This window comes from Megascapheus bottae, chromosome 10 (genome assembly GCF_031878675.1).
Source record: "Megascapheus bottae isolate mThoBot1 chromosome 10, mThoBot2.hap1, whole genome shotgun sequence".
Lineage (NCBI taxonomy): Eukaryota > Metazoa > Chordata > Mammalia > Rodentia > Geomyidae > Megascapheus > Megascapheus bottae.
In genome coordinates this window covers 50,116,958-50,131,076 of record NC_143518.1, presented here as the reverse complement: position 1 = coordinate 50,131,076, position 14,119 = coordinate 50,116,958, and the positions used below count along the sequence as shown (strand labels likewise).

The following is a 14,119-nucleotide window of genomic DNA, read 5'->3' as shown; positions in this document are numbered from 1 at the left end:
ATTTGGTACTGTGACTCAAGTGGTAGAGTGCTAGCCTTGGTTAAAAGGAGCCCAGAGACCATACTTAAGCCCCAGAACAGGCCAAAAAGGCGGAGGGGAGGGCGGGGGGGGGGGGGGGGGGGGACGTGGAGCTTAGCCTAGTGGTAGAGTGCTTGCCTAGCATGCACGAGGACCCGGGTTCAATTCCTTGGTACCACATACATAGAAAAAAGCCAGAAATGGCCTGAGGCACAAGTGGTAGAGCTCTAGCCTTGAGAAAGTCCAAGGACAGTGCTCAGGCCCTGAGTTCATGGCCCAGGACTGGCAAAAAAAAAGGGTGGGGAGAAGAGTCTCAGAAATTTACATTTTCAACTAAGTACAAAGAAAACCAAGATGAATTTTTTTACACACTTTTATTATTATTATTTTTGTTATTATTTTTGTGATATTGAAGTTATATGCTTATAAAATAAAAGAAAAAATACATCTCAAATAGAGAAGTACTGCCTTCTTGAGTGAGTTCCCAGTGCGTAGAACAGCTTCAATGTGATACAGTTATGAGCATAGAGGGCAGGAAATTCTGTCAACAGTTCTTTTATTTCATCCTGTTGCACGCTGGCATCCATTTTGACTCCTCCATCAAAACTAAACATTAAATTTGCTGCTTGGGAGGCAGAGATTGGAGGATTGTGAGTAGAGACCATGTGTAATATGTGAGATTAAGTAAACATCAGAAAAGTAGCAATACAAGGGAAATTCCATGGCCAGTGTTTGCTGAAGGCCTACAAGATGCATTCCTGGAAGAGATAAACCAAGGTACAGGATACAAATGTCAGGAAGAACACCCCCAGAGAGTGGGTGCTGGGTTGATGTAGAGAAAAGGGAAGGGGGTAGTAACATTTTCAAGGGTAAGAGATGTGAGCCACCCGCCTCTGCACAACCCAGTTAATTTAAATGGAGAGAATAGACCACATTGCTAGAAGATGTGGGATCAAAATGATGCCAGTTAATGTTACATTGACAGACTGCAGTGGTAGATTGGATTATTGAAAAAGACAGATAGAGAGCCTGGCTAGGAAGTCAAACTGTTTATTCTCCTGAAGGAATTACAAGGAAACGGGTTAGGAAACTCCACAGAGAATCCAACAGTGTCGCCTATCACACGTGGTACATCTCTTGGCCTCGGGTCCTTTACCAGTGAGATGCAGAGTTAGGGATCCGTGTATGAGGGTGACATCACCTAGTCATTGGATGAGCATTCTCTCCCACTCCACCATGTATTTCATACACAAGATCAGAGTAGTCTCACACATAGTATACCTTGGGATCACAAAGGCATTCCTATGTCATATTGTATGGATAATAATATCCCAAACTCAAGAACCAAATGGAAGGAGCTTTTTCTGAGGTTGAACTATTTTGGGGATGGAAGGGGAATGATTCTTCAGTCTCAACTGTTAATCATGAGAGCATTATTAATCTTTTCCTATGGAAGTGCCCCATGATCTAATTGCCTTGCTTTCCATCCCACCTTGAGATTTTAGTGAATGAACCTTTGGGGATACACTCAAACAATACCCAGCCATATATAAGTTACAGTGTTCAATTCATTAGTCCACCTCCTTTTTTTCTTTTTGGTTGAGAACAGGTATTCTGTAGCCAAAGCTGTGCACAAACTCGTCTTTCTGTGACCTCTCAAGTGCTGGAACTATAGGCGTACAATGCTGTACCCATTCTAAAAGAGAAGGGAAATAGATTTTAATGTTGTCAATGAACTGCCAGCTTACATTTTCAAAATGTCCTGTAGTATTCCATATCACTTCATGAATTGGTAAAGTATGCATTTACAATTTCTTTCCTTATTATAGGTATCATGACTGGAGCATTTTATTCAGTTTCCACATTGCTAAATCAGATTATAGTGTACTATTTTCAGGTAAGTGTCTGCTTTTATCATTGCATGGTTGGCCAAGACTTTGTTGTTGTTGTTGTTGTTGTTTAGTAATGTAATTCCTATTAGTGTGATTGTAAGCCTACCACTTAGCTAGATGATAGGCGTATTTCACTGTGCCAGCTATAAAGAAGGGGTCTTGAGAACTTTTCTTTTTTTCAGCTGTCCTTTAACCATGATTCTTCAATTCTCAGCTTTCCACATAGCTAGGATTATAGGCATAAGCCACTGCTACCTGGTTTTTATGTGTCTTTTACCTGCCCGCCCAACTCTAGCCTATATAAAATCTTTCTTGTATGCTTAAATTTTTAAATTATTTCCATTTATTTATTTATTTATTCATTTATTTATTCATTTAATTATTCCTCTACTATGTAGAGGTATGATAATATGAAAAATCCACTTGAATTAGAAATATTGATTAGTTTGCTGTGCAAATTGTCTTCAGGAAAACGTGAATGCTGGAAGGATTGGGCTAACACTGGTTGTGGCTGGCATGGTGGGCTCTATTCTTTGTGGCTTATGGCTGGATCACACCAAAACATACAAGTAAGTGAGGATATATGTGTGTGTGTGTGTGTGTGTGTGTGTGTGTGTGTGTGTGTGTGTGTGTGTGTGTGTGTGTGTGTGTATTGTCTAACCAATTGTGTTTCTATCAAAAAGAACTTCACTTTATATTTTAAGGGATTTAAAAAGGCATTGATTACTTTATGACTTAGATTCTTTTTTGTTTGTTTGTTTTTGGCAAGATTGGAGTTTGAACTCAGAGTCTCAGCTCATACCATATCCCTTACCCTAAGATTTAAATTTTTTTTTGCCAGTCCTGGGGCTTGAACTCAGGGCCTGAGCACCATTCTTGGCTTTCTCAAGGCTAGAACTCTTACCATTTGAGCCACAGCACCATTTCCAGCTTTTTCTATGTATATGTGGTATCACGAAATTGAATCGGGTTTTTGTGCATACTAGGCAAGCACTCTACCACTAGACCAAACTCCCGGCCCATAAGGTTTAAATTCTTAAAACCTGTAGGTTCTCTTCACTTAGCAAAAGTTTCAGTAGTCTTTGTATTTTATTTTGCTAGTCATGTTTATTTTAAGTTTAACTTCAATATCTTATGAGGATTCCCTTCTAAATATACTTCTCCACACGCACTCATTTGTACATGGCTCTAGGAGATTGTAGAGTTAGTAGAAGAAGAAAAGGGGGAAAAAAGAAGGAAGAAAGGAAGGAAGGAGAGAAGGAGAGAAGGGGAAAGGGGAGAGAAAGAGAGAAAAGAGAAGGGAGGAAGGAAGAAAGAATGGAAAGAAAAGAGAACCATTTCTGAGAAGCGTGTGACTTCACAGACTTGTTCTTTTTTTATGTTGTGGACTTAGAAAACAAACAAAACGTTCTTTCCCACGAAAACATTCTTGTTGAGTGGAAGGTTTTTTTTTTTTTAAGTAAAAAAAAAAAATTTGACTGGAATGTCCCAAAACCACAGCACAGCTTATCTATAACAAACTGTATTATTGAAGAAAACAGAGAATGGTAGCCATTGGGAGGACAGGAAGGGATGTGAGAGGGGTGTCTTTTGCTGGAGGCCTTAAAAATAATAGACACATTTCTTCCTTCCTTTGTTGCTTGCTTGTTTCCTTTATTATTATTATTTTTTAGTCATGGGGCTTGAATTCAAAAGAAGTATTTCCTTCCTTTTTTCCTTCTTTTCTTTCCATTCTTTCTTTCTCCCTCCTTTCTCCTTATTCTTCTCTTTCCCCTTCTTTCCCTCTCCTTCCTTTTTCCTTCCTTCCTTTCTTCCTTCTTTTTTTTCTCTTTTCTTTCCTCAGGGACCACATGGTAATGCTACAATCACCCAGACCCATGCACAAATTAGTGTGTGTATGGAGATTTATATTTAGACAGGAAGACGCCTTATAAAATATTGAATTCACAGCCTGGGTGTTGTCCCTGAGCTCTTTTGCTCAAAACTAGTGCTTTACCACTTTGAGCCACAACTCCACTTCTGGTTTAATCATGGTTAATTGGAGATAAGAATCTTACAAACTTTACTACTCAGGCTGGCTTTGAACTGTAATCCCCAGATACTGAGCATCCTGTGTAGCCAGGATTACAGGCATTGAGTTGCCAACACCCAGGAGGCCCATTTCTTTTTTTTTTTTATATATGTTTTTTATTGTAATTAATAGAAGGGTTACATTATATTCATCAAATAGACAGTGCATTACTTCACAAACATTGATACCCTTTCTCATGTCTTGGGCCCCCCACCCCTGTACCTCATCTTGTTTTCCCCCCTTCCTTATCCAATTTCAAATAACCAAATAAGCATATATACAATATATCAGATAACAAGGTAAAATATTGTAACAATATGAGATGACCAAGGGACAGCAAAAGAGATGAGAGAAAACATAGTACATTAAGGGCAACAATCACTCATTATGTGGCTTTTGTTTCTATACCCTGGAGGTCCTTTCATTTAGTGTCATCCTATATGGTCTTATGTATCTAGGTTTTGTTCTATTGTAAATCTCTGCTAGGAGAGCCCAAGGTTTCTACTGATTATGACAAATAAGGGAAACCATTGAGCCTATGTTCCTTTGAGTCTGGCTCACTTCACTTAATATGATTTTTTCTAAGTCTTTCCATTTCCTTACAAATGGGGTGATGTCCTTCTTTCTAACAGCAGCATAGAATTCCATTGTATATAAATATCGCATCTTGTTGATCCACTCATCAACTGAGGGGCATCAGGGTTGGTTCCATATCTTTGCTATGGTAAATAGTGCTACAATGACCATCGTTGTGCTAGTGGATTTAGTATGTCCGTGTTTCTGGATGATTGGGTAAATGCCAAGTAGTGGAATTGCTGGGTTATAGGGGGGCTCTATGTTTATTTAGTCTTTTGAAGAACCGCCATACTGTTTTCCATAGCAGTTGAACAAGTTTGCACTCTCACCAACAGTGTAGTAGTGATCCCTCCTGACCACATCCCTGCCAGCAGGGATTTCTTGATCCTGGCCATTCTAACTGGAGTGAGGTGGAATCTTAGAGTAGTTCTGATTTGCATTTCTTTTATGGCCAGAGATGTCAAGCATTTCTTCATGTGTCTATAGGCCATTCTTATTTCTTCTTCAGAGAAGACTCTCTTTAATGGGATGGTTGTTACTTTGGAGATTAGCTTTGGAGTGATTCAATTTTTTGCGCTGTTGATATATTTTAGATATAAGGCCTTTGTTGTATGGTTAGTGAAGATCTTCTCCCACTCTGTAGGCTTTCTAGTTAGTTTGCAAGCTATGTCTTTTGCCATACAGAAGCTCTGCAGTTTAATGCAGTCTCACTTATCCAGACTTTCTCTGATTTTTTTGTGTTTCCGGGTTCTTATTAAGAAAGTTCCAATCTGTGCCAAGGAGACCTAGTGTATCTCCTATTCCTTCTTGTAAAGTTTTCAGTGTATCAGGCACATTTCTTAACAGGTTGTCCCTTGGGGCTGGGAGTTTGGCCTAGTGGTTAAAGTGCTTGCCTAGCATGCACGAAGACCCAGGTTTGATTCCTTGGTACCACATACATAGAAAAAAGCCGGAAGTGGTGCTGAGGCTCAAGTGGTAGAGCTCTAGCCTTGAGAAAGTCCAAGGACAGTGCTCATGCTCTGAGCTCAAGCCCAGGACTGGCAAAAAAAACAAAAACAAAAACAACAAAAAAAAAACACTGTAGTTGGATGCCCATGGCATGTACCTATAATCCTAGCTACTCAAAAGGCTGAGATCTGAAGACTGGGGTTTGAAGCCAGACAGGAACCTCTTCTCTCCAATTATTCACCCAGAAAAGCTGCACTGTGGAGCTGAGGCTCAAGTGATAGAAAAAAAAAATAGGTTGTCCCTTATCTGCTTGGGAAAATGAAGGAGAGCAATCCTGTGTGAATAAATGAATGGAATAGGACAAATGAATGAATGAAATATGGACCCATGACATAAACACTTTTCAAGGCCCAAGATGCATTTATATTATTATTCTTACTCTTCCAGAAATATCTTCAATCCTAAAATGCTCCAAGATAGCACTTCCATAATTTAAGACAGCACTTGCTGTAGTTTTGTTATTATAAAATATAGATTAGAGTGAAACTTAATCAATTTATAGATGAGGGGATTAAATTTCTTCGTGGTCTGTGGACCGCTATATATTTAAGAAATTCACCAGAGAGGTATCATCTGTAGGCAGTTGTCATTCCTTCTCCCGGTTCCTGCTGGGTTGTTTTTCAGGTAGGGTTCCATAGTGTTTGCTTGGGGCTGCCTTAGATTGTGATCCTTTTCCCTGTCACTTAACACATAGCCAGGATGACAAATGCATACTGTCACACTCAGCTTGTTGACTGAAGGAGAGTCTTGCTAACACTTTTCCCCAACTGGCCTCAAACCAGGATCTCTATCTTCTGATAGCTGGATTTGAAGGCCATGGTTTAGAGGATACATTTTCCACAAACACAAAAAAATAAATTTTGAAAAAGAATTATTATTATATATAGTAGTGGCTAGCTACATTATTATTGTCATGTGTCTAAGGGAATCAGAGAAAATGCTAACAGTTTTGTTGTTTTTCTTTTAGACAGACTACTTTGATAGTTTACACTCTATCTTTTATTGGAATGGTTGTATTTACTTTCACGTTGGACCTTAAATGTATTATCATTGTGTTTATTACTGGAGGAATTCTTGGGTAAGTATTTTAGAGGAAATGATACCCTACCATGACCATTTTCAAGCATTGTTTTGTTGTTGTTTTTTAAATTAACGTTCTTTATGTTCATCTAAAAGTTGTTAATATTTTCAACTCTAAAAGATCCATTCTATACATTTAAATGTATAATACCTCAAAACTCTAATGTAATGATTGGGGTAGACTCTTGGTGAAAAATAGATAGGCCTTATTTAGTCTAAGTAACTGTTTATAAAGACAATTGACTTAGAAAGCTACAGCTAAACTTAGAAATTACTTTGCTTCCTAGTTCTTGTGACTGGACAATAGTTAACATAATAATTAACATAGTTTCACTTAGCAACTTCGAAATATTTCCTTCCTCATTGGAACAAACCTGAGATTTGGAATAATTGTATCCCCGTGTAATATTGTCTTTCTGCTGAATCTGTCTGTAATTCTGGATGTGTTCTAGTTTCTTCATGACTGGCTACCTGCCCTTGGGTTTTGAATTTGCTGTTGAAATCACTTACCCTGAATCAGAGGGTACTTCATCTGGTCTCCTTAATGCTGCCGCACAGGTAAACCTCTGATTTCTCTAAAGCAGAGAGGACCATACCATCAATGCGTCCAGTGAATAATGAGTTTGGCTGTAATTTTGGTTTATAGCAATCTTACTTTTCAATGATTGTTTCTGGAAGCCAAATCACATGCAGAAAATTAGTTAAGAAAAGTCCTGGGATCAGGAGTGTGGCCTAGCTTACCTAGCATGCACAGAGTCCTGGGTTCAATTCCTCAGTGCCCACATACACAGAAAAAGCCAGAAGTGGTGCTGTGGCTAGAATACTAGCTTTGAGAAAGCCCAAGGACAGTGCCCAGGTCCTGAGTTCAAGCCCCAAGACTGGCAAAAGAAAAGGAAAAGGAAAGTCCTTATGGAGGGGGGTGTACTTGTTTAAAGAAGCAAACTTAATACAATTTCTCTTACCGTAGATTTTTGGAATTTTGTTCACATTGGCTCAAAGAAAGCTCACAACTGAATACTACCCGAGTGCAGGGAACAGTTTCCTCTGTGTCTGGATGTTCTTAGGAATCATTCTAACAGGTCAGTTAAGGCATGTGTCTGGCAAAAACATGATGTCATGTTGTTTTCATATTTAACTTTTCTCTGTATTGCTTCTTAATGGCTAGGTAGTGTTCAAGTGCTAAGGGTTAAAAGTGAAGTCAAAAGCAGGGCACTGTTTGCTACTTGGAATATAAATCTGTCAATTCATTTTGGAGGTTTCAAATTCAGTATAATTACTCTATATAGGAACACACACACACATACATATACAACAAACAAACAAACAACAACATTGTAATGAATGTTGAAAACCTGTAACTCACTACCCAGGTGAACAGCAGATTATATACAAGAACAGAACCAGTGCAGATGATTGCTGTGGCCCCAGCAGCCCCCTGTTTCCACTTCAGGTGACTGGCCAGGAGACTCCTGTAGACCTCACAGACCCTGCACAGAGTTTGGAGACTTGCCATGGATCCCATGGCTGGAAGGCCACAGACTAGGAGCCAGCCCTAAATCTAAAGTGCTTCAGCTGGGTGCCATCTTGAAAATGGACCTACTGCTAGTGTCCCACCCTGGGATATGCCACCATCATTCTAGCCAACTCGCATGGGCACCACAGTACCACAAATCCTATGTCCACCAGAAAGTCTGAGATCCAAACTCCCACCCAGCTAATACTCCAGCTCCCAGAAAAGTCAGACTAGCTCAGAGGTAAGCCAGTGGTACCCTACACCCACATGTTCCTAAGTCTGGCTCAGCAGTGAACCAGATAGCAGTTCTACCCACTGCAGAGCCTACAGCACCTACAGCCACCACTCCCAGCCTGTGGGCCAGGTGGGTCTCCTACCTTCAGTAAAACAATGCCATGACACAACACAGTGGAAAGCCACTAATACAACCATAGATTTGTCTGACAGGATTAGAGCTGAAGAAATTACACAGATACTCCATTGTTGAGCCCACTCAGAATCAAAGCAAACACAGTGACCCAGCTGATACTCAATACCCATAACAGGAAAAATGAAAACTAGGGAGGGGAGGAGGGGAAAGGAACAGAAGGAAAGGAAGGAGGGAAAGGGAAGGAAAGGAGAAACAGAGGGAAGGAGGAAAGAAGAAAGGCAGGAGGAAGGGAGGAAGGAAGAAAAGGGGAGGGAATGGTAGGAAGAATAGCAGAGGATCAGGAAGGGAGGAAGTTAGGAAGAGAGTTAGAGGAAAGGAGGAAAAGAGGGAAAGCAGGCAGGTAGGCTGGCTTCCTACATCTGGAAGTGAATGGTCAATAATTACTATTATGAAAACACATTAAAAAAATAAGACTCTGGGGCCGGGAGTTTGGCCTAGTGGTAGAGTGCTTGCCTAGCATGCACGAAGAACCGGGTTCGATTCCTCGGTACCACATACATAGCAAAAAGTCAGAAGTGGTGCTGTGGCTCAAGTGGTAGAGCCCTAGCCTTGAGAAAATCCAGGGACAGTGCTCAGGCCCTGAGCCCAAGCCCAGGACTGGCAAAAAATAAATAAAAAGACTCATTGGTAGAGACACAAATGAAGAAGATAACAAAATCAGACCTAGTACTTAGAGAAAACCACCAAACTGCCAAGATTATCAGTGAGGAAAGAGGAGCTAAAACTATATGAAGCAGCCAGAAAACAATGAACCACTAAAAAGCATTTAAAATAGTATAATTGATGGGCTAAAAAAGAAGAGAAAAATCATAATATACAACTAAAACCACAAAAGGTAGAAAAAGAATGGAAGACGAATCAGAATGAGCAAGACAATAAGTGGAAAACAGCATTAAATGTGGTAGGCATTGATTCAACTTCATCACTAATCCTACTTGCACCAGCTAGAAGACAGATGTAAAGTGAGTTAAAACACAAGACCCAATCATGTTATTTACAAGAAATAATGGCTTTATGGAAGAAAAATAAAGGGGTACAGAAAGATGTCTAAGGAAACACAAAACTGAATCAAGACTTTCATTTCCACTTTGCTTTATGTCTAATTCAATGACTAAACTGTCTGCAAATAAACTGTGTGTGTGTGTGTGTGTGTGTGTGTGTGTGTGTGTGTGTGTGTGTGTTACTGTGGTTTATACTCAAAGCTTCATGCTTGCTGGGCCAGCACTCTCCTGCTGAGCTCCACCTCTAGTCCTTTTGTGTTGCCTGTTTTATCTAGGGTCTTACTTTTTGTCTGGTGACATCCATGGACCTTGATCTTCATATTTCATGCTTTCCTTCACAGTGGAATGAAAACATGTGTCACTGTGCCCAGCTCCTTCCCATTGAGACGTTATCTTACAAACTGCTTTACCCAGGCTACCTTGGGGTTGTGATCCTGTTAAACTGGGCCTGCTGAGTAGCTGGGATGAGAGGTGTGTGTCACCACACTTAGCAAAAAAGTATCTTGCACACTTTCTAGCCAGGCAGGTTTTGAACTAAGGTCCTCCAGCCCTCTTTTTCCCACATAGTGACAGGCATGTCACTGTGCCCAGCTCTGGGTTGAAAAGGGATGTCAAAATTTTTTTCCCAGGTTGTCCTCAAACCACTATCATCTGAATCTTATTCTCCCAGTAGCTAGGATTTCAGGTGTAAGCCATTGTGTTCTCTATATCTTGTCATATACTTCCTTTTTAATCAATAGATAGCTTCCACTACCACTTCAGCACTAGTAATATAGACATCGCTCCCTCTAGACCTGGCTTGTATTGTATTTCACACCTGTATTGTTTGTCCAACCACAGCCTCTGCCCTGGATGTTTCACAGCATCTTATAACTCAGCCTGTCTAAAACTGAATTTATCATCTTTCTGTCACCCCTATTTCTCGTGTATTTCAGTTTCAGTAACTAGGACTGACATCCAGTTGATTGCCCAAGTGAGAAAACTCAAAGCTACCTAATTTTCCCTCTCCCCTGCCATGCATCACGTTCCATATTTTTATCAAATCCCAGACCTTCCTGCTTCTATTCTAAAATAACCTCTAAACTCTGCTCCTGAGAGCACCCTTGCCACATCTCATTGTCCATACATTCAGGCACGCCCTCTTTCTCAGCAGGATACTCTGGTGGCTAGGCTTCCTGCCTCTGGTCTTCTTGCTGACTTTCATCTCCCATGTTGCCATGGGTCAGTCCCTTTCCTTGGTGTGTAGACCTGATGGCGTCACTCCTCCGCACTGAGGCAGAGGCACACATGACATAATCTCCTACAGCCTCCCTCTCATGCTCGATCACCATGGATCCCAAACTTTTCCTGTACATGTTCTGTCCAGCCTTTTCTGAATGTTTGTTTCTTTGCCAAGGTCATCCTGGAACTGCAGTCCTCCCAGCCTCCACTTCCCTCATGGTTGGGATGACGGGTCTATGCTTCTGGGTCCACAGGTTGGTCATTGCTCAGGCTGTCCTCAAACCACAGTGCTCCCCAGATCTGTCTCCCAGCTAGTGTTCCCCTGGCTGCCCTCCCTGCTTTCCTTCTGCTGACAGGCGTTTTTCTCTCCCATGTTCTCTCTCGCCGTACCCAGTTCATACCCTCAGCGTTGTAGTGGTCATTCGAGGCGGTAATTGTGTACCTATCAAGAATCCTTTGGGAAGAGTGTGCTTTTCACCTCTGTAGTGTTGATTCCTCACATCTCATCTTTGTTTATTAATGAATGATGTACTCATTAAAGTCAAGGCCTGGAGAGGAGTTTATTTGAGTTACAAGTGGGGTATCACAGTACTGGAGTGTGACCTTGTTGATTCTCCTCTGTTTCAGCATTGATCAGGTCTGATCTGAGAAGACACAATATAAATATAGGACTTGCAAATGGTGAAATTAAAGCTGTAAGTACTATTTTTTTAAAACAATTACATGAGGGGCCAGGAGTTTGGCCTAGTGGTTAAAGTGCTTGCCTAGCATGTATGAAGACCTAGGTTCAATTCCTTGGTACCACATACATAGAAAAAAGCCGGAAGTTTGGGGCCAGGAGTTTGGCCTAGTGGTTAAAGTGCTTGCCTAGCATGCATGAAGACCCGGGTTCGATTCCTCAGTACCACATACATAGAAAAAAGCCGGAAGTGGTGCTGAGGCTCAAGTGGTAGAGCTCTAGCCTTGAGAAAGTCCAAGGACAGTGCTCAGGCCCTGAGCTCAAGCCCAGGACTGGCAAAAAACAAAAAACCAATTACATGATAGAGAAAAGGTATATAGAGTATGAAATCATTTTTATTTAAGTCAGCTATTTTTTTCTAAGTCAACTGTTGATTTATTAAAATAGCATATACAACCAGGCGCCAGTGACTCACACTTGTAAATCTAGCTATTCAAGAGGCTGAGAGCTGAGGGTGACTGTTTAAAACCAGCCTGGACAGGAAAGTTCATGTGAATCTTATTGTCAGTTAAGCACCAAAGAGCCCGAAATGGGGTCTGGGAGCTTGGCCTGGTGGTACAGTGCTTACCTAGCATGCACGAAGACCCAGGTTCGATTCCTCTCAGAACCACATACATAGAAAAAAGCAAGAAGTAGTGCTGTGGCTCAAGTGGTAGAGGTCTGGCCTTGAGAAAGCTCAAGGACAGTGCTCAGGCCCTGAGTTCAGACCCAGGACTGGCCAAAAAAAAAAAAAAAAAAGAGCCAGAAATGAAGCTGTAGCTCAAGTGGGAGAGCATTAGCTTTAAGGTAAAAGGCTTAGGGATGGAGTCTAGACACTGAATTCATGCCCCAAGATCAGCACAAAAATAAATAAATAGATAGATAAACAGATTAATTAATTAATTAAATGGTATGTGCTGTACGTGTTTTGTATTCTAATTCTTTGTACAGGTGGCAGTTGATAGTCCTACAAATCAAAATCCCAAAGCAGTTGTATTAACCAAGCAGTCAGAATCGTCCATTTGAGGTGAAAGGAAAGACTGCTGACCCTCCATAACTGGGTAGTGCCTGGACATCTTTGGAGAGACTGTGAATGGAACAGTAAGCCTAGGGGCCGGGAGTTTGGCCTAGTGGTAGAGTGCTTGCTAGCATGCACGAAGACCCAGGTTTGATTCCTTGGTACCACAAACATAGACAAAAGCCAGAAGTGGTGCTGAGGCTCAAGTGGTAGAGCTCTAGCCTTGAGAAATCCCAAGGACAGTGCTCAGGCTCTGAGTTCAAGCCCAGGACTTGTAAGCCTAGCTTTTCTGGTGGTGGGGATGAGCAAGTACTTGGAAATTATTGTACGAACACTATAGGAGGTGTTATTGTTAATGTAAGCAATATGTTGCTTAAAATGCTTTTTCTTATATCATGTTAACCACTACCATTTATCTGGTAGTATTCCATTTTAAGTTGTATTTTGTACCTGCAAGAAAGGTTCTTGGAAATTATTTTTCCTTTCTTTTTTTTTCCTTCCTTCCTTTCTTCGTTCCTTCCTTCTTTTTTTCTTTTTGCATTACTAGGGTTTGAACTCAGGGCCTTGCAGTTGCTCAAAAGGTGCTCCACCACTTGAGCTCTATGCCCTTGTTCCTTTTCTGCTCTAATTATTTAATAGAACCTCAAATTCCCGAACCATAATCTTTCTATTTACTCTTCTCTTTTCCTTGGGACAACAGACATATGTCACTACATTCAGTTTTTATTGATTAAGATGTGGACTCACCAACTTTTTGCCCACACTGGCCTCTCAGTGTGATCCTCCTGATTTTTGCCTCCTGAGTAGCTAAGAATACAGGTGTGAGCCACTGCACTTAGCTGATTTTTACTGGTTTTTTTTTTATAACAGTGTTACAAAGTGTGTTGTAATAGCTAATATTGATGGCCACAAAAACTGATCTGATAAGATTCTGTCCATGATTCTAATCTTAAAATTAGGGCCCAGTTAAGCTGAGGGGCTCAGATATAGGTACCCCAAAAGAACTTGAATTCCTTTCCATGCCACCCTCCTATTACAGATAATGCTATATTTTTCTAGTGTGATTTGAAATATAGTAGCTTTATACCTATTGAATTTTTTTCTCTTTTACTTTTCTCAGTATGTAACTTTCTAGTAAGAAAATGTGTCATGTGTGTTTCTCTCTCTTTTCATGTGTATTTCTCTTTCTTTTCTTTATATGTATTCCCTCATATATTTGCCTTGAGAATTCTGGAGGTTAGGAAATCTATACCCCATTTAGTGGTGACCTGTTGCAATGCTAACTGTTCTAATTTAGCAGGATCATTGTATGGCTATTGTCTTTCGAGGAATACTAGGCCCAGACATGTGTCCCATCAGGTATGGGGCCCTCAGTTCTTTCCTTCCCTGAGTGTATGTGCTCACCACTCTCTAGAACAGTCGCTATTTTGCATGCATTGGGTAGGGAGAACAGGACCAAATGTATTTCCACAGTGCCTACCACTGTGTTCTGTTTACAGTGATAATTTAAACGTTGGTGATTTCTATAAAGCTAAGCTTTATAGAAAATATCTGATAGTAATCACTTTTGATC

The 14,119-nt window shown here is 40.7% G+C and overlaps 1 protein-coding gene across 1 annotated transcript in view; it reads left to right on the top strand.

The window, feature by feature from the left end:
- LOC150058410 (choline/ethanolamine transporter FLVCR1-like) overlaps positions 1–13,647 on the top strand; it is a 28,646-nt gene extending 14,999 nt beyond the window's left edge. The window contains exons 4-10 of the mRNA XM_090341219.1: positions 1,848–1,915; positions 2,379–2,479; positions 6,533–6,643; positions 7,098–7,203; positions 7,613–7,724; positions 11,438–11,505; positions 12,480–13,647. Of these exons, the coding sequence (XP_090197345.1) occupies positions 1,848–1,915; positions 2,379–2,479; positions 6,533–6,643; positions 7,098–7,203; positions 7,613–7,724; positions 11,438–11,505; positions 12,480–12,554 (641 nt within the window). The 3' untranslated portion in view covers positions 12,555–13,647. The remainder of the gene's footprint in view (positions 1–1,847; positions 1,916–2,378; positions 2,480–6,532; positions 6,644–7,097; positions 7,204–7,612; positions 7,725–11,437; positions 11,506–12,479) is intronic.
- Positions 13,648–14,119: the final 472 nt, after the last annotated feature.